Genomic DNA, 19,837 nt, shown 5'->3' on the forward strand with positions numbered 1-19,837 from the left:
CCATCCTTCTCTTGCAAGCGGCAGCGCACAAGTCGATACAAGCTCAGGGACAGGAGTATGCACACAGCAGTGTGCCTTGCCCCCAGGTCAGCGGGGGCACTCTCCCAGTGTCACCGTTACAAGCAGCAGGAAGCGTTTTGCCTCCTTCCCCCTCCCTAAGGTGAGAAACAGAGATCCCCAATGCTCCCCTTACACCCCCATTCCCTCCTAAGCATGCAGCCTCCTGCGGTCCAAGGCTTGCTGTGACCCAGCGGCACCACCTTGGCTCAGACTGCTGAGGAGATTGTTAAGTTTCAGGAAAGAGCTGTGCCAAGTCCGTGCCGTAGAGGCATGCAAAATAAGGAAGGTGTAATTACAGACAGAGTTAGGTTTGTTGAGAGGGGGATGGAGAGCAGCTCAAGAGTTCACGAGGAAAGACACCACCACAGAAAGATCACTAAGGGGGAAAAACAGAGTCAGCAGATGGCAACACCGCCCATCACAGGTCCATCCCAGGGCCAGCTCTTCCCCTCCCATGTGCCAACTGCGCAGCCAGCAAATAGCGTGGGGAGCACACTACAGCTTAGCCTAGTAGCTATTTATAGCCTCGCTCCTTTTTGTGTGCTAACCAAACAAATGGGTTTGGTATATCTTGTTTGCAGACTCTTTGAACACAGGAAAAACAAACATAAATGGAACCACACAGAAAGAGAGATAGCAACACCCCGAGACAAAGCAGGAATCACGGTTGTCTTTGACAAGCTCAGGACAGGTCTGATCAAGCTCGCTGGCTTGCTCTGCAAGCATAGCACCTCGTCTCAGGGCAGCAGTGAGCAAGACAGAAGCTCTTGCAGCAGTGTTACCGTTCCACCAGCAGCTCTGCTCCCCATCACAACGTACCAGCACAACACACACCCGCGTTTCAGCCGACGTGCACGTGGGCAGAAACACTAACTCCATTTGTGTTTAGACACTGGACTGTGAGTCACAGTGGCGGAGACGGACGTTCAGATCTGGATATTGGCTGCAGGAGTAATTTCTCTCAGACTGAAAATAACAGGTTCCCATTGCAGCTTTTGCTCTGTTAACAAGTCCCAGTTAGCTGATAACTATATGCAACACACCTTCGAGTATGTTCTTTTTTGGGACAGGTTCTCCAATAGCTCACATGTTACTCTCCCCTATACCGAGACCCCACAGATTTGTATCCAGCAGGTAATATTTTAATGAGTTCAACTGATCAGTGACAAAAACCTGACAGTTCTATACTTGGTGTATCAGCGGTACCTTTGCTTTCTTCATGTGGCTCATGATATTTCCAAGATCTTCAACATCGATGACAGAATTTATGCCTCCAGCTTCCTCAGCGTCAGCCCCCTCCTCGCTACTAGTTTCAAACAACTCCTCTGTCTGTGTAAGAGATCAGAGAAAAAAAAAAAATCAGGAATATATATGAATGTTAAAACATAAGATCTTCATCTATGATAACCAGTGAAATCAGCTCTCACAATCAGTGAAGACTAAATGAAAAATGTTATTTTTCATTAGAAAATTAGGAACACTATTAGAAAAATAATCTACCAATAACCTCTAAAATGTATATGAGATTCATTTAAACTTGGGGCTTTCATCAGTGTGTATTTTTAAGAGTTCAGTAGCACACAGACCATCTAAAACTCAGTCCAGGTACCCTGACTCCAGATGGCTCTGTTGTCCTCACGTCATATGAGTAGGGATACAGGAGTCTAACTCCCTGCTGATCTGGAAGCTTAACCCCCTTAACTCCTCCACGTGCCCCTGCCTGAACGAACAGGGAGCGAGAGATCTGCTTTCCAAGTGCAACCCTTCACAGAACAGAAAAGGGGTCTCCCTTTCTGTACACAGCCAAGGTACAGCACAACAACACTGATCTAACAGCAGGATTTATTCCTCGTTTTTGCAGCAGCCAGCACTCTCAAACCCACTCAGCCAGAAGACCCCCTATTTTCCTACAAAATTCAACACGGCCATAGCAATCATTTCCAACCCCCAATAAATGGCTTGCAGGGAGGACTGAAGTGCCGTAGCAGCTCTGGCTCTTGCACTATAGAGCGAGAGGGGATTTGTTATTCAAAACCTGCCATCAACAAACACTCCAGAAGACACAGAAATGATTACAAGCAGACACATTGAGAGGAAATAGAGGACTTGCTTAGATAACACTCCCCCGACTGCCTTTGGAAAAACCCTGGGATGCAGGCAAAGCACCTGAGCTTCAACAAGTTAAAGCAGAAGCAAGTTAACTGCTCACAGGAAACTAAATGCTTCACCTGGCCATGAGACTGATGCAAACCCAGACTGGCTCCCCCAAGCATCTGTCACAACATATACCTCCCCGTATTCAAGGGGACAACTCTCTCATCTTATAGATGCCATCTAGCCTAGGTTCACCACTAATTCTTTGGATATTCTTTTTGGAAGACTTATTCTACCTGTTATCTACCATAGGATCTCATCCCTCTTCCCCCTGTGTGCCACAACAAAGAAGCAGCAAGCTCCCACAGCACCCCTGTGGGCTGCAGGAGGAAGGAGAGAAGTCAAATAGTGCTCCAAGGGGCACTAAACCAGAAAAAAGGGCCCCGTGGATTTTGGGTCTACCTCAGTATTCTCGTATTCTGATGCCCCATGTTCATGATCTGAGCTCTCCTTGCTCTGCTTCCCCGAAGATTTGCACTTCCCTTTCTTGCACTTCCCACTGCAAGGCTTCTTTTCGCCTCTGCAGAGTGCCTGGAGCCGACTGAGGAACTTGGCTTTCCAGGCTTCAAAGTCAGCCTCAATGCTGCCATGCTTGCTCTGGGCCACGTTGCAGTCCCCCTCGGCTCGAGTCATGATACGGTTGGCACTGAGCATCCACAGCCACCTGTCAATATTTCTTCCAACCTAGGACAGGATGAAAGTTGGAGGAAAATTAAATGAAGACCAAGTTAAACAAAATAGGCAACTAAGAACACAAGCACCAAGCCTGGAAATAGAGCTAGTGAGCTGCACGAGACTGCAGGGCAGGAACTTCCAGACTCCCTCTCACCTGCTGGCTGAGAGCACAGACACAAGTCAGCCTGAACACCACCACACACACTCAGGCTCCCGTCTGCAAATACCTCTGCAACCACACTGATGTGATAAGAGATGAGCTCTGGGAACAAGCTGCTCTGTGTGATGGTTGTTGGTCAAAACGTCCACACGTGTAACATGTTTCATGTGGCCCCAGCTACACAAACATAACAATCTGGTGACAAGTCATGCCATTTTCCTGACTGAGATGAAACTAATTACCAGGCTAAGATATTGTCATATTTTACATCAGGAAATAAAGCTAAAATCTACATGACACTGCTCTAAACTAAAAGGCAGCAAGTGTGAGGGTTTACAGGATTGTACCTTCATGCACCGATATAAAACTTTCAAACCTGGCTAAACAACTCAGTAAGGATTTCCCAAATGTACTACCATACCTCCCAGATTAATTCAGTGCTTATGGGACTCCCTTCCCATTTAAAAGGGCAGCACAATTGCTTCAAAGCTGCACTGCCCGTGCCCTAAACCCAGTCCCTAAATTAAGTCCGCACAACGGCTGCAGTGCTCACACAAACCACCAGTACCGTTCAGTTTTGCAGCATTTGAGGAAGCTCAGCCTTTCAGACGAGCAGAAATCAAAGAAAGATGCACAGGGGGTACTTACTGTGTTGTAATGATCAACATAAGCAGAGTTCCCTAAGCCAAACACAGCGTATCTCAGGCCTTTCAGATACGTCTTCCCAAAGCGGAAGTCATTCGCTGTCTCTTCTAACCACTTGCAGAACCACGCTGCACTCTCGGTTGGCTGTCCGTCTGTGTACGTAGCTACCAAGAACACACAAATGTTCCTGCTGGTTGTCTAATAATATAAGGACAACAGAACAGATCACACATTTTTTCAGAACACTTTACATCAGGAAGACGGCTGTAACACATGGACAGTTGCAAGAGGTCAAAAGAAAGATTTTTTTGCTAAGAATCTTTGGTGTGGGATGCTGGAGGTGATAATGCCAGTGTCAGTGAATGGCCATCCTCCCTGCAAAGCCATCTTAAACTAGCCAAGGGAGAGCAAGCTGTCCTCCCCCTAACTAAGAGAGACATGGTAGTACACCAGAAGCAAACACCTACCCCAATCAACAGCTTCTTAAGCAGACTCTTGCAGCAATAAAGTTTCCCATGGATTCAGAAAGCAACAACCAATAATTACAGGAGAAAAAAAATGCGTCAAGGATTACTCAATATAAATATGCCTTCCAAGAAGTTTCTAAGTTTTTGAAGGCTGCACAAGTACCACTGTCTGCTTGTTCTGGTTTTGAACCCTTCCCCAGAGACAGAACAGGAGGACTTGGTCTGGCCACTCTCACATAACTCACACCCGAGTTACAGAACCAGCTCGTACAAAATCACTGTCAGTATCAAAATATTCCACATGATCCTTTCCTAGTAATTTTTTCAGGTATTTTCTGCTGAGGGTTGATGGGCTATACTTGCTGATGAAGAAGGGAAGCAATTTTCAACACACAGCTTTGGGGGTTTCCAGGATAACAAGAGAAAAAACAAGGAAGAAGAAAAGAGCCTTCACAATCCCAGGAAAAGCTTGTATTTATTATTCATACTTACGAGGTACCTACCTCCTCTGCTAAACAGTCATCTGGATCATAGCCTCCCATGCTAATGACTTCCACAGGTAAATCAAGGGAAATAACTGCTTCAGCCAGAGCTCTGGCAAATCTCTGAAAAACAGAAATGTAGAAAGTTATCAATTACTTCAACCCAACCGCCGTAAGGGACAGACAAGCCCTGCTATGGCCAACAGTCACAAGATGTCTCCCAGCACAGGAAGACTAACGACACATGAGAATTGGACACTGGACCTGTAATTCCTCACTTTTTAATAAAGTGCAGTACACTGGCTGACAGAATGTTACACTAATTTTAATGACTAATGATTTTACATGCACACACACAAATTAAATTTCTTTGAGGAAGAAAGCACCTAAACCAGCAGCTTCCTCTGACAAGACCTGCTGGCAAATTAAGAGCATATTGAAGAGTAAATTTTAAGCTTTACAGCCAGTGCCTCTATTGTACGCCCCACTTAAATACAGGCAGTAGAATAATTGTTATTTTCATATAATTTGTACTTATCTTCATTTTGGGCAGCGACTTCTAATGAACATTCTGATGAACTTTCAGATGTTTACACAGTGCAGTGTTTCTAAGGTGAGCAACATACTTGCATCTCAACAATATTTCAAATCATCTTCAAGCACATGAAAAAACGTAACTTAATACCTTTGCTGTGCCAGTCTGAGACCCATAAAAAATCTTCACGCCAGCGACATGGACCTCCTTTGCCTGCAGGGCGGGATACCCATTTACTAGTTTGCCTTCTGTTCCTTCAGAAGCAGCTGGATTCCCACTGGATTTATCACCCTAAGAAACAAGCACTGTATTTCATGCGATCCCTTTTCAAAGTGATGTTAGCTCCGTTTTCCCAAAAGTGTTTCAAATACAAATCCTGTGACCAGACCCTCCGCACTACACAAATGCGGCTGCCAAAGCATTTTAGCTTCTCACACCTAGAGAAATACATGAGTCACTATTTCTCTGAACTATGCCATGTTCCAATAAACTCATCTCACACACCAGGGAGATAACAGGATCCAGCCGAACCCGAGAAACTCCCAACTCATGCAGCAGAACTTCACTCATCTGCACAAGGAGTTTTTAACTTCCTCAATGGCCTAATCCCAACTCCCATCCTGAAACCAGTCCACCCTTGTCATTAACATCACTGGAAACATGAACGGGAAAACACTGGGCACGTGCAGAGCGATTTACTTGAAGTGTCAGAGCAACCCAAGCTGACACATTCTCTCAGTAACAAAGGGGGAAATGTTCAGCTGAGATCTTGCCCTAACATCAGAGCAACGAGGGCGTTTAGTTACCCACTAGACAAGCCAGACTGAGGATTATAACTATCAGATGAACTAAATGACATTTGGGATTTTCAATAACCTAGGTGGGCCCACAGTGAAGCAGCACATTCACAGCACCAGTGGGTACCTTTACCCAGCAGCTATTCACTTCCACACCCAGCGCTTTGGGGTCTTCTCAGATGAAAGTGCTTATGTGTTCAGTTACCTTCTTTTTGGTTTTAGTGGTGGTGAACTGAATGACGATCCAGATGCTGATCCCAAAAGCAACAACAGAATAGATGTAAAATCTGTGCAGCCATAAGGACACCAGGCAAGTGTAGAAGTTCCATGTGTCCATTGAGACATCTAAATCTACAATAAATCACAGATTTAGCAAGAGCTGACTCCTACAGTATGGATTTAGAATAAGCAGACAAAAAATAATCATGCGGTACCCACAGACTCATGCCATTAGCTATTCTCAGGCTCTACAGAAAACAACTTTTAGCTAAATACAAGACACTAAAAATGAACCAAGGAGCCTTCAAGCCCTCAGAGGCATGTAAGCTGAGTTTCACCTGAGTATCCAAGCTAACTTTTTAGACTGTCATACAGGAACTCTGGATTTTTCTTAGATAAAGCAGGTTCTGTTATAAGGAAAGGCAGGAAATACTCGTCCTGTGTGAGCATCTGAAAGTAAAAGGTCCTTGTGAAACATTCACTGTATCGTACTGCCTCAACTTTGCACAGACCCGGCACTTGCAGATCTCTGGAGCTAAATAGCTCCCTTTCAAGGAGGAAATCATCTCCACAGAGCTTGCTGCTAAACACAACCCCTGCTTGTACACACTAAAAACCCACACTGATTACAACAGCTTTGAGTTCCAAAGCCGGACTGAAACCTGGATTCAATTGAAAGTACTTTTTCAGAATTCTGTCCTGTCGGTGAGGTTTGATTCAGAACAACTGAGATCGTTCTGAACCCACTTGAAAATTCAGGGTATGTAATGTTGTAGCCCGGGGCGCGCCTGCACAGTGCCTGTGATTACCTATCTCCTACAAAACACTCAGGAGCTTAAAAAAGGCTTGTTTGTGACACTTATTGCCTGAGAAACACAGACAACACCCTCCTGCTGTTATCTGCAGTCCTCTTGGATCTTGTTTTTGTGGATGTCAGACAAGAGCACAGAAACCACCTATTTCCAAGAGGCTGAAAACTTTGTTATCTTACTTTTCCCGTGGGATGTTACTTATAGCGCCAGATTCAGAGCTTGAGGGGATCCTCCTCACCCTTCTACCTGCAACACTGAACACTTCCCCCCCTGCCAAAAAAGAGACCGGAGGGGACCCCAGCCCCATTAGCCAACAGCGTGCCCTGGCAGCCAAGAGGGCCGGCCGCGCCCCGGGGTGCATCAAGCACTGCCAGCTCCGGCCCGCGGGAGCAGCAAAGCGCCGCGGGGGGCTCCAGAGACACCCCGCTCCGTCTCGCCCCCCACCCGGCCCGGGCCTGCCCCGGCGCTGCCCCCCCGCACCCCACCCCATTTCATGCTCCCTGTGCACTCGCCCCCACCCCAGCAACTGCCCCTCGGTACGAGCCACAGAGCTCCGGCTGCTCCCCCTGCCCAGCACCACCGCACCGGCATTACCCCCACTCCCCCTCACGGTAATTAACCCCCTCGGCTATATCACTCCCCTCCCCACTCGCGGCTCTCACCCATTTGCTCTCATGGCTACCGCCCCCCTCCCTCCCCGCCACGGCTATCAGACACACCACACACCCCCTCACGGCTATATCACCACTCCCCGTCGCGGCCATATCGTGCGCGTCCCCCACTCGCGACTCACCCACCCGCACATTCACCAACCCCGCTGCGACCCCGGCCCTCACCGGCGGAACCCCCTCGCTCAGGCCATGTGCCACCTCCTTTCCCTTCCTGCCGCCTCCTGCCCGCCGTTTCCCTCCGGACGGCTTTTGCTGGGGGACAGGAGGGGCGGGGAGGGCGTAGCGCGGGCCAATGGGAAGGCAGGGAGGTGCGGCCGCGCCCCGCGGCCCTGCGCGCGCCCGCCGCCATCATGTCCATCTTCACCCCCACCAACCAGATCCGCCTCACGAATGTGGCCGTGGTGCGGGCGCGGCGCGGCGGGAAGCGCTTCGAGATCGCCTGTTACCGCAACAAGGTCATGGGCTGGCGCAGCGGAGCGTGAGTCACCGGGCACCGGCCGTGGAGCCGCTGGGGCGGGCGGGGAGGCCCGTGGGCCTGTGCGGGGCCCGGCCAGGGTTGGGGGGGAGCTCGCGTGGGGCCGGGCCGGGCCGGGCCGGGGAGGCCGGTGGGCCCGTCTGGGGTCAGGGACGGCGATCGCCCCGGGCGCTGCGCGGTGTCCCCGGCCCTCCCTGGGGGAGCGGCATTGGCGCAGCTGAAGGTCCCGCGCACCACCGACTCAGACCTCGGCAGCAGGACTTGTCCCTCCGTGCTAAAACCTCCTGCTCCTCTGTGTCGCTGACTTTTTATGGGTTTTCTAACCCTGTTCTTGTCTCCAGGGAGAAGGATCTCGATGAGGTCCTGCAGACGCACACGGTGTTTGTCAACGTCTCCAAAGGCCAGGTGGCAAAGAAGGAAGATCTCGTTCAAGCATTTGGAACAGATGACCAAACAGAAATCTGTAAGATGGTAGGTTTCGACCGCTTTGCTTTGTAAAGGCTTAGAGAAGACTTGCCCAATGTTTTATACAGATGTGGTGGGTTGGTTTGTTACTGGAAGGTTTTCATAGGATGTAGGGCTGCTATAGGTGAAAGGGTTATTTGTTAAGAAATGGGTAGAAAGGCGTGGTAACTGTGGTATAGTCTTAAATTTTATATGTGCATCTGGCTGAAAAGAGTTCTGAGTGCTTTGTATGACATACAGCTTCTGTGCACTAATGTCTACGAGCATGGAAGAAAGGTTACCCAGCACTGAAGAGTTTCTCACCTAAGATATATTATTAAGGATGCAGGGGAAGGAAGGGGACAGCTGCTTACTTTGGACAGTTCATTTAAGTGTTAGGAACAGATGTAATTTCTTAGTCCTCTTGGTAGGATGTGAACTGTGGACTTGTTGTGGGTGATGAGAATTCAAGTAAATCTGCACTTCTGTAGTTTAGTGTTTCGGTGGTGGGTATTTTTTGCTGAAATCTTTCCAGTGTTGTCTGAAATGATGATGCATGTTATTAATATGCTTATTCTTCTACGCCTCACGTCTAACGAAGCCATTCAAGCAGTTCTTAAATTTAACACAGTTACTAGGGTTTTCACTCCTTAGTCAAATCTGTGACATGTATTAATTGAATTTTTTTTTTATTACTGTCCAGATTTTATCAAAAGGGGAGCTGCAGGTATCGGACAAAGAACGACACACACAGCTGGAGCAGATGTTTAGAGACATCGCAACTATTGTGGCTGACAAATGTGTGAACCCTGAAACAAAGAGGCCGTACACAGTAATCCTTATAGAAAGAGCCATGAAGGATATTCACTACTCCGTCAAACCACACAAGAGCACGAAGCAGCAGGTTAGTTTTCCTGCAAAATCAGCTCCTGCTCAGAGGTGGTGTGTTTGGGTGTAATTTCTCTGTTAGCAGTTGCAGAGGCATCAAAAAAGCCCTGTGGTCTAAAGCCTGCAGCATGGTTACTCAGCCGGCTGGCAGGTGAATGCCTGATAGAAGCAGCTTCTGGATCTCATGCAGTTGTTTTCTAACAACTCAAGGAAGGAAGGAAGAAAGAAACTAATTAACGCAGCAAGAGTGATAGCCTGGGACAGAAATAAGAGTTTTATGGTTTATTTTAATTGAGGTGGTAAATCAGGCTTTGCTTCTGAGCCATATGGGTTTCTGTTGTTCTGCAGCATAACTGCTATTTAACATTATTTCAGGCAGGTTTTTTTAGTACTTGAAGAGACCACAAATAGCAGGAGCTCTGCCTTTTTGTGTTAAATTATCAAAATAGCCTAATGGCAAACTCCCTGCAGCAGAGCGGCAGCAATCAGTACTGAGAAATGTGTCTGAAGCTAATGCAAAGGATTTGAGGGTTTGATGTGTGCGGTGTTTTTTGAGGAGGTATGTAAATGTTCCTCTTAATGTCTTCACAGGCGCTGGAAGTGATCAGGCAGTTAAAGGAGACCATGCAAATTGAACGTGCTCACATGAGGCTGCGATTTATTCTTCCAGCAAAGGAGGGGAAGAAACTAAAAGAGAAGCTCAAGCCACTGATTAAAGTCATTGAGAATGAAGACTTCCATGAACAATTGGAAATCGTAAGTAATAAAGCAGTCCTTGGGTCTCATACTTGACTACACCTGTACATTTTACTAGAAGATTAATTAATATATGGAAGTTGTTTATGTAAACTGCAAGTTTACCAGAGATTCTAAATTAGAGGTGTAGTGTGTAGTTTTTAATTTTGCACAACCCTAGTGATGTAAGTTTGAAAGTAGCCTTTATTGTACAGAGATGGCTCCTTCAAGCTGCGGGGAATCACAGTGTAATTTCTCTTAGCAGTGATTATCTTACAACACTGATAAGTTTCTCTGCATATATGGAATATTAGTCTTATTTATTTGGTGGGTCAGACCTGTATTTTGATGGTGATCAATTAGTATTTTTAAAAAATAGTCTGTGGTAAAGCAAAATCTTTCTGAGAACAATCAGAGTCTAGCAATCCCAACTGCCAAAAGATGTGTCCAGCATGGGTAAGAGAAACTGCAGGACCTCTCTGGAAAGGTTAAATGATAGAAATTGCTTATCAACTCTGCAAAGTCCTTATTAGTAACTAAGGAATTTTTTTTTTTTTAAATGAAAATTAATGTTAGACTTTTAAAAGGGGCTGATGAAAATTAAATATTACTGCTTGACTGATGAAATATTTCATATTTCAGGTGTGCCTTATTGACCCGGGCTGCTTCAGAGAGATTGATGAGCTGATCCGGAGTGAGACAAAAGGGAAAGGAACACTGGAGGTGCTCAGTCTGAAGGACGTGGAGGAGGGAGATGAAAAGCTTGAATAACAAAACCCTTCACAGGGCAGTTCTACTTTAACAACATCCTACGAAATGACTGGCATTAGCCGCTCTCTTCTGTTAGGCCTTCGTGTTTTTTCCAATCTCTTGCTGCCAAATACTTTCTGACACTAATCCTTTGGGATTTTGCCATGCAGTGTGGGGGTTTTTTTATCATTTTACACTTGCTTCGTTTACAGATGGGTTTGCCTGTAGGAACACTTGTGTCAGAGTTGCACTAATGAGGATTGAGTTGAGACTTGATATGGAAGTTACTCTAGGTTTGGTTCACTTTACGAGTTGCTGTTGAAGAGTATTTGATACGGTGCCAGTCATTTTCATTTTAAATTGCTAGTGTTGAGTGGAAGATTGCGTAGGTCACTGAGCGGTGGGGTTTGCATTTGAGGAGAGGAACCTTCAGAAAAGGGAGCTGCATTTTTGCTTCTGAACAGGTGCAAAGTGTGGATCATTTCTAAACCGATCTCTTGGCAGCATGAAAACAGACTTAGACTTCCATAATTGGCTGCTTGATGATTAGAGTACTTTAAAGGACCATTCTTAAAGATTTCCTTCACTGGATATAACAGTACTTGCTGACTGAAAAAATGTTCTCCAAATAACTTATTCATAAAATATATTTAGCTACATTAATAAAAATGAATTATCATCTATTTATATATTATAGATACAGAAAGAAATAATAATTATTTTTGTGAATAATGTAGGAGGTAGCTCTGGCCGCGATGATGCTTTTTGTAGGCTGAAGGCATAGCCTTCGCTTCTGGGCTGTTCTCGTTCATGTGATAAAATGAATCTTGAACAGGCAGTGGTGGCCTGTGGCTGTTGAGCTAGGCAGGCTTTTGTGGGGCGGTAATTCCCTAGCGGGGACCGTTTAGTGTGTGTGCCTTTTCTTTTCAGTGCGATAGAGAACAATTCTGGCAGCTGTCCTTTATCCTCTGTCTTTTTAGGCTGCTTTCTAATACATGCACAGAATTTCCAGCCAGCTCCTGAGGCACAGTATATGCTTCTTGATTAATTCTTTTAAATCTTGTTTCAGTTGTGTTAAACAAATGCTTTTAAGTTGAATTTGTGTGTTTCAAAGAAGAGCAGAAGAGAAAACAACAACTGGGGAAGGAGATACTAAAAATATAAACCACCAGGCAAAGTATGTATATCCGTGGGTGAATAAAAGCTAAACCAGCAGGAATTTAAGGAGCCTTTAGTACTACGTACCTGTTCCTGCGCTGATGGGGTGCAGCAAGCCAGGAGCTGCAGGCTAGCCAGCGACTGCGTCTCTCCCAGATGACTGAGTGTTGTGTTCATTGTTTGCTGTTTACTTTCAGAGCGCGGGACTCTGCCTGTTATATGACAATTAAACAGAGCTCTGGCTTGTACTCTTGACGTGACCTTTTCCTTTGTACCGTTAGCACGTTGTGAATTTTCCAGAATTTAAGCAGGGAGAGTTGAAGGAGGAGAGGTTTGACATGTCAGGTGCAGAGGGCCTGCAGCACTAGGTCCTTAGGCACAGGCCCCTCCTGGAAGCTGATTTCTGCAGCAGTCTATTGACACGAGCTTGTGTAAGGTTGGGTTAAATTTCTTTAGTAATATTTCAGAAGGACTTGCCACTACAGAGTCCGAGTTTTGTTGAGGGCTGGTGAAATGGAGATTCTTGAACCATTTTATCCATTTTAAAATGCTTTCTTTTGCCCCCAGGGTATTCTCCCATGGTGTTTAAATATTGCTTAGGAAAGTTTAGTGGCATAATTAGTATATTTGCTGTGTAGACACAGCCTCAGTGTGGAGATGTCTACATGCATGGATAGATTGGCAAGATTCCTCCTGTGTACAAGCCCTTAACTGCTTGTTTTTCAGATGGCCATCTCTTCATGCATACTTTATGAGGCACGGAAGATGATAATGTTGATATTTAGCTTGTCACTGGCAATTAGCGTTAACGTGCGATTCATAAATCTGCAAATGAGACACTGAGTAAGAGCCTCGGATGAATTTTTGTCAGAAATACTTTATTTCACAATCCTATAATTTCTCTGTTTTCTGTGTTCAGCACCTAGAGCACAATAGGATGGCTGCAGGTTAAAGATCTTGAGTTACAGAAACTTAATCTAGGCTGATTAACAGGCTTTGTGATAGGAAGGCAATTAGTCTTTTTCTGCAAATGTTACGGATTTTCTCTGGTAGAAGGAGCTTGATTTTATTTATCAACAAGTAAGTGTATGTTCTCGTATTTCTTGTCATATTTGTAGTTCAGCAAGAACATATGGTAAGCATCAAAATAAATATCAGTATTGGTTGCAGGTTTGGTCTTGCCCGTTTCAACAGGAGCGTAATTCCCCTGCACGATCATTTCCTGACCAAATAACTCAAATTTCTGAAGGTGCATATCTAGGTAATAATTTGCGTTTGAAATAAGCTGGCACCCTCCAGGAGAGCCCTGATAACGTGTTTGGGTATAGATGTACACACGTCTTCCCTGAATTGTCCTCGCCCTGTTTCTGGTGGGGCTTAGAGGGCTCCCCTGCCTGGGCTGGCTGGAACCGCCGTAGCCATGGTGATGGAAAACACAGCCCGATGCCCGCCCTGCCTTCGGCTGCCTCAGAGAGCCCAGCAATTGGTTATTAATTAATCTGTTGCCTGCGGAAGCAGAGAGGAAGGGGCTGTGGGTGGCGATGGCCGAGCAGGAGGTGCGCGGCGTGTTGAAGGTGCCACGGCGACGGTTCCGCGGGCGTGGGGAGCTCAGCTCCATCCGTGGGCACAGCCCTGCGGCAACTCCGCCGGGCAGCGAAGCCGCGATGGCCGCCGCGGGGCCGGAGGGCCGAGGCAGGGCTGCCGGCACCGTGCACGGCCAGAAGGCGAACCTCAGCCAGCGCGTCCAGGAGCTGCACACCATCATCGCCTTGCAAGGTGCTGCCCCTTTGGCTTCGCGGGGATGGCCCGGGGCGGGCGGGGGGCTCTCGGTGCCTGCATCGTTCCCGCACGGTACCAACAGCGCCTTAATGTTCTCCAGAGCAAGGGAGGAAGCTTTTCACGCAGTCATGTGAGGAAAAGCTCAGTCAGAACAGAACGCTGCTCCCCCGCCTGCGTGAGGCAGCGCAGGAGGACGGCCATGCCCTGGGCCTTGTTCAGAAGGTACCGGCAGGTCCCACCTGCTGTACCCCTGCCTGGTGCTGGCCCCGCGCAGCCAGCTCCTCCGCCGGTCCTCTCCTGGAGCAGGCGGCACAGGGCAGCAACAGGGTGTCGCCATCCCCAGGCTGGCGGTGATGTTCTCTCTGCCCCTTCCCTGCCCACAGTGCAACAAGCTCACCGTCTCCGAGGCTTGCGGAGTGCAGAAACATTTGGGCATCGCTTTGGCCAGGAAGACCGTGGAGGTAACGGCAGGGTGCCACGGGCACGGGCTGCTCAGGGGGCTGGGGCGCCGGTGATGCCCTGAACAACAGGGTGCACAGCGGAGGGACCTGGTGCTGGCGCCAAGGGCAGCCCCACAGGGCTTGTGTGGCGAGATGGTGTGTTCACCAGTGGTCCCGTGAGTCCCTTTCCACCACAGGACCCATCCATGCAGGTCCTCCTTTAGCTCCCTGAGCAGATCCTTTGCCCCAGCAGAGCTCCTGGCCATCCCATCTGGTGCATCCCGAGGTCTGCCTGGGTTCCTGCAGCGTCCAGCTGCATCCCTGGGAGAGAAATGCTGTCTCTGCCCTTCACTGCCCATCCCAAGGTTATGACCCAGTTATAAGCCCGTGGAGATAGAGGCACTGGCCCAGCAGAGCTGCCTTTGCCCGGGGCCTCTTGCAGGGACAGAGTGGTGCTGCTGCTCTCCGCCAGCATCCACATCTGGGGCACAGATCAATTTTATTGACACCCAGCCCTAGATCTATGTTACACAGAGTCCCTAAGCCTGACCTGCCACTGCCGTCAGCAGATGATGATGCCCACCTCTGCCTTGCCCCAACCAGCCCCCCCAGAGCTAAGCTCTCCCAGACTCTGTCCTGGAGCAACGTCTCGGCATCCCTGGCTCTGCTTTCGGGGGAGTTTTCCAGGCAGGACCCTCTTCTCCCACGGGTGGCCAGCAAGCCCTGCCTCCAGCCTGGCAAACTCTCACATGCCCATCCAGGTGGCCCAGGAGAAGCTTCGGGCTGACATCTTTGAGCGGGTGAACACATGCAACATGCTGCTGTACCAGATGAGGCAGCGGAGCCGAGCCCAGGACGAGCTGCAGAGGCAGCTACAGCAGCTGCAGGATGCTGAGATGGATGACAAGCAGCACCAGGTACAGGTACCCAGCACCCCTTCCCAGAGTGGCAGCACTTGTGGGGGGCTTTAATACACCCCTATCCCTATGTTCCCTGGGTGGGTGCTGGGCTCAGCATGCTGGGTCACCCCATGTCCCCCCGTCTCATCCCTGCCACAGGTGATTCGCCAGCTGGAGAACAACATTGAGAAGATGCTCACGAAAGTCCACGCTGGACAAAAAGTGACTTCCCTGTACCTGGCAGTACGGGATGTCCTGAGGAAGGTGAGCTCCTCCTCCCTATGCCATCGTCCCACCCGCTCCCCCTACAAAGGCAATGAGGTGCCCCAGGGTCTGTGCGGGTGGGGCACCCTCCTGGCTTGGCGAGGTCCTCGTGCTCCCCTCCATCCCCTGTCACAGCACATGGGGAGCCCCCACGGCTCAGTGGGGTGATGCGCTGGTGGCTCCCTGTGTCCCAGGAGCTGGCCCACCTACCTCTGCACCTGGACCTGCTCTGTGGGATGGCCAAGATGTACCATGGGGAGCTGGAAGATATGGAGCTCATGGCCCTGAATGCCCTCAAGGCCGCTGATGTAACCAAGGTGAGATGGTCCGGGGCACCTTGGGTCCCTCTCCCACCCTCCAGGGCCCACAGGCTACCACGCACCCAGGCTGATGAGTCTTCCTGCAGTAAAGAGCAAAAGAGACTGAGCTGGGCTTGCCCGCAGCACCCAGATGCCTCCATAGCTTCTCCTGCATCTTGCTTTTGGGACCGGCTGCCCTGGGCCTGGGGACAGCCTGCCTGAAGCACCAGCCATGGTGAAGGCAGCATGCTCCGTCCTCCAGCCCTCCTTGCCCAGCGTCCTTCCCAGCCTGTTTATGCAGCTGGGGGTCATTTTTGACGCTGGCCATCCCAGAAGATCGGCTGGCTCGCAAAGGTCCATTCTGGCTTTGGCAGCCACTTCTCCCTTCTCTGGTATGCTCCAGGAGGACATGGCTAAGATGGAAACCCAGTTCCTTGCAGAGAGAGAGCTCAGGTACCGCTCCCTGGCAGCGCAGAAGGTGCACATCGACAGACTCTGGCTCAAAGAAGCAAGCGAAAGGCATGTGAGAGCGGTGAGCTGGGGTACCTGGTGCAGGCAGGGCTGCGGGCAGACGGCAGGCATCAGTGCCGAAGGCCCCCATGGGTGGGGGGGCTGCAGGGCCAGCTCCTCCAGGGTGCCAGCAGCTCAGGGGATGACCATGAACATCCTTGCAGCAAGCCAGGTACGAGCTTGCCGTGGACTTCCCGAACCTGCACCCGCAGGACCTGCTGGTGGGTGAGTGCCTGGTTGGGTGCGGGGGGTGGGACACAGGCGCAGCCGCAGGCGTCCTTCCCTGCCACTTCCCTCCCGCCCCAGGTGCCACACCAGAGGCCACCAAGCCCCAGATGGAGAGTGAGGCCTGGGTGACCGAGAAGATGGAGAAGGCCAAGGCTGCAGTGCAGTGCTCCCGCCTCTGGGTAATGTAAAAACCCATCTCTGGTAAAACCCAGGGCTGCTTGAGCTCCAGGGAGCCGAGACCTTTCTGCTCGCCCTGTTTCATTGCGGGGTTACCTGCTCTCCTCTGCCCCTGAAGCCCCACAAAGCCCCACTTGTGCAGGCAGGGATGGAGCTGCTTTTCTCCATTACATGAGCTTGCAGCAGTCCATGGTGCAGAAACCATGGAGCACCGGAACAGGCGCTCCAGGCCTGATGCTATTCAGGAAGCACTTGGACAAGGCCCTCAGAGATATTATGTAAATTTGGGGCTGTCCTGTGCAAGGACAGGAGTTGGACTTGATGGTCCTTGTGGGTCCCTTCCAACTCAGGACATTCTGTGATTCTGTGAACCTCCCTGAGGCCATGGCCCCATACCCTGCAGGAGTGCCGTGGGCTGAGTCCTTGTGCTCTCCCCTGGCCAGGACATCCCCGGCAGGCTCCTGGCGCAGCAGAAGTCCTCAGCGGACCTGGAACAGTATGTCAAGGAGTGCAAGGAGAAGAAGCAGGCGCTGAAGGAGATGCTGAAGGAGCTGGAGCTGAAGCAGGCTGCGCTGAAGTTTCGCCAGCCCCGCAACACAATCAGGTGCTGCTGTCCTCAGGACAGTTGTGCCAACTGGGCAACCCTTGAGGGGTTGAGCCAACAGGGTACCCCTTCCTCCATCCCACTGCAGCTGCCCACCCCTCCTGCACCGGGAGGTTTTCTGAGCAGGGTGCTCCCCCAGCTCTGCTCCTGGCAGAGCACCCAAAGCTCCTGCTGTGGCAGCCGGAGGACCCTTGCTCCTTGCCTGGCATGGGAAGTGGTACCAGCAGCAAGGAGGTGGGCTGCAGGCAGCATCTCTGCTCTGCAGTTGGCGAGGCGGGGGGAAGCCTAAGAAACTTTTGCAGCAGGTTTGGGATGTCTCTGCACCCCTGCGCAGTTGTATGGATGTGAATGTTGCTGGCTCCAGGACGCTGGAGGAGGAGCTGAGGATGAACCTGCAGTGGGAAGAGGCTCGGCTGGAGCATGTGCGAGCCCAAATGCTGAGGGTCCAGGAGCTCCTGGTTGAGTTTGAAAATGGCATTGACCACCTCTTCGTCCGTCTGCATGGCATCCCCATGCCTGGCCAGGTACCCACACGGCACTGGGGTGAGCACAGCCCCGGCTGGTGCTTGGTGGTACATCGGCACAGCGCAGAGACATTTGGCACAGCCACCATCATCCCAAGTGGCTCATTTTCCCCACCAAGGCTGTTCTTCTCTCTCTGACTCCAGGACGATTCTGTCAAGGTCAGGAGGGTAGAGGAGAAGCTCCAGCACTGTGAGCAGAAGCTGCAATACCTGGTGCAGCGGGTGGCCGACCTGTCCCCCGACAGGCACAGCCCTGACGAGGACAATGAGGTGTGCGGGGGCTCCATCCTTGCTGTGGTCTTTGGGGACTCACACAGGGCTCTCCCGGATGGCCCATCCCAAGCCATTCTCCCAGCTGGGAGGGTGGAAATGGCCCCAGGGAAGAGCCATGGAGCAGCTCAGCCCCAGGTGGCACTGGGCACTGTGGGGTGTCCCCCCCAGGGGCGACATTGAGGTGGGGCACCTCTTGGGTTGTAACACCCACCATCTCCCCTTCAGCAATTAACCCAGGGTTTCTTTCACAGACTTTTGTGAAGGTCAGAAATTTTCTGGAGAAAACCGCGAATGATCCACAGAACCTGAAGATTTCCTTGGAGGACATAGGCAGTAGGGTCCAAGGTAAGAGAGCGCAGTGGAGACACATCCCACGGTGACTGTCCCAACCCCTGTTCACTGGGATTTCTGGGCATTCTTGCCTGTCTCCCACTGTCCCAGCAGACCCCAACCCATGAGTTGCCTCCAGACCTTGGGGCTGACCTTGGCTGTCTCCAAGGCTTTGGGCATGGGTGGTGGTTTTAGGTGGGGATGTGGGAGAACAGAGGCAGCTGGTGGCATGGTGAGCATTGAACCACAGCAGGAACAAGGAGAGATGCTATGGGGCAAGGAGGGAGACCCTCATCTTCAAAATCACCTGGCGGTGAAGAATGACCAGTACTTAGCTCTGCCTGTGGCTTCCTTCTATTGGATGCTCTTGGGGGATACAATGAGCTTTTGGCAGCTTACCACCCCTTTTTAACAAAATGGATGCTGCATCCTCCACCCCGTAGCCCCAGACCTTTATGGGAAGCCCCAGCAGTGCTGGAGATGGGCAACAGCGGTGGCATCACCAGGTCCTGCAGGTCACCTTGGGATGCTGGGGTAGAAGAGCCAGCTGGCAGTGCCTATGCCTGACGGCTCGGTACAAGGGCTCTTCAGGGTGCCACCAGTCCTCCAAAATGTGCCAGCTCTCCCCAGGGATGTGGGCACAGTGACGGTGGCCCCTCAGGCCCTCCCCAGCCTGCTCCTCTCCATTCTCTCCTCCAGACCCCTTTGATTTTGCTGACAAAGACCATGGCCTTGTCCTCACTCGGGAAGACATCAAGAAGCAGGGGCTGCACCTAATCGAAAGCAAGAAGAAAAGTGGCAAGAAGAAGTAGCAGTTGCTCCACGAGAGCTTTGGATGCCCCAGACCACCCATTGTACCCTTTTTCCATCAGGTTTAATAGAGGAGATCTTTTTTCATTCCTCCAAAGCCTGTGGTAAAGCTGGAATGGGGGGGTCCTAAGTCACTTCTCTCACCTGGAACGCATGGGGGTCAAACCCTGAGGGGTGCTGAGCTGGGTTTGGAGGCAACCTCATCCCCTTGCCTAGCTGCTCTCCCCACAGAGGTGGGGATCGGCTAGGATGGGGCGGCTTTCCTGGCCGGAGCAAAACTGGCATCTGGCTGGCTTTTTCCCCCGTGATCCTGTGCGGCCAACATCTTCCTGCAACCTCTGTCGCCTCCCCAGACAGCTCTGGGACCCCAGTGGGCTGGTGTCTGTCTGAGGCAGCTATGGGGAAACGTGGGACAGAGGCTGAGAGCTGTATTGGACTTCAGGGTGGGTGGTTTTGTGTCCGTGCATGGGGTCGGAAGGGCAGACCCTGCCCTGGAAAGGGAGAGACAAATCTGAGATTAAGCCCCTAAGCCGGGGCTGTCTGGCCTGTTTGTGGACCCTTTGCACCTCTTTC

The 19,837-nt window shown here is 50.5% G+C and overlaps 3 protein-coding genes across 7 annotated transcripts in view; 2 read left to right on the plus strand and 1 right to left on the minus strand.

The window, feature by feature from the left end:
• LOC104043065 (S-adenosyl-L-methionine-dependent tRNA 4-demethylwyosine synthase TYW1-like) overlaps positions 1–8,035 on the minus strand; it is a 110,315-nt gene extending 102,280 nt beyond the window's left edge. For 2 of the 4 annotated variants that reach the window (XM_064468144.1, XM_064468145.1), the window contains exons 1-7: positions 7,843–8,035; positions 6,181–6,326; positions 5,329–5,469; positions 4,665–4,766; positions 3,698–3,892; positions 2,617–2,898; positions 1,267–1,389 (exon numbers count right to left, since the gene is read on the minus strand). In XM_064468144.1, the coding sequence (XP_064324214.1) occupies positions 1,267–1,389; positions 2,617–2,898; positions 3,698–3,892; positions 4,665–4,766; positions 5,329–5,469; positions 6,181–6,326; positions 7,843–8,035 (1,182 nt within the window). Of the gene's footprint in view, positions 1–1,266; positions 1,390–2,616; positions 2,899–3,697; positions 3,893–4,664; positions 4,767–5,328; positions 5,470–6,180; positions 6,327–7,799 lie in introns of all 4 variants that reach the window. The other 2 variants (XM_064468146.1, XM_064468147.1) reach the window with 2 other exon arrangements.
• On the plus strand, positions 8,022–12,375 carry SBDS (SBDS ribosome maturation factor). The gene is made up of 5 exons (XM_064468148.1): positions 8,022–8,155; positions 8,494–8,623; positions 9,300–9,500; positions 10,076–10,240; positions 10,862–12,375. The coding sequence occupies exons 1-5, from the start codon at positions 8,028–8,030 to the stop codon at positions 10,988–10,990; spliced, it is 753 nt and encodes a 250-aa protein (XP_064324218.1). The 5' UTR covers positions 8,022–8,027; the 3' UTR covers positions 10,991–12,375.
• Positions 12,376–13,644: 1,269 nt separating this feature from the next.
• On the plus strand, positions 13,645–19,355 carry CCDC183 (coiled-coil domain containing 183). 2 transcript variants are annotated; one of them, XM_064467906.1, is made up of 14 exons: positions 13,645–13,903; positions 14,007–14,128; positions 14,290–14,367; positions 15,108–15,269; positions 15,405–15,509; positions 15,704–15,826; positions 16,212–16,340; positions 16,483–16,543; positions 16,625–16,725; positions 17,167–17,327; positions 17,692–17,851; positions 17,996–18,121; positions 18,376–18,469; positions 19,154–19,355. In XM_064467906.1, exons 1-14 carry the CDS (start codon positions 13,669–13,671, stop codon positions 19,264–19,266), a joined length of 1,770 nt encoding a protein of 589 aa, XP_064323976.1. In that variant the 5' UTR covers positions 13,645–13,668; the 3' UTR covers positions 19,267–19,355. The 2 variants fall into 2 exon arrangements, with proteins under 2 accessions (XP_064323976.1, XP_064323977.1); XM_064467907.1 differs by having other exon boundaries at positions 15,108–15,263.
• Positions 19,356–19,837: the final 482 nt, after the last annotated feature.

Source organism: Phalacrocorax carbo, chromosome 17 (genome assembly GCF_963921805.1).
Source record: "Phalacrocorax carbo chromosome 17, bPhaCar2.1, whole genome shotgun sequence".
Lineage (NCBI taxonomy): Eukaryota > Metazoa > Chordata > Aves > Suliformes > Phalacrocoracidae > Phalacrocorax > Phalacrocorax carbo.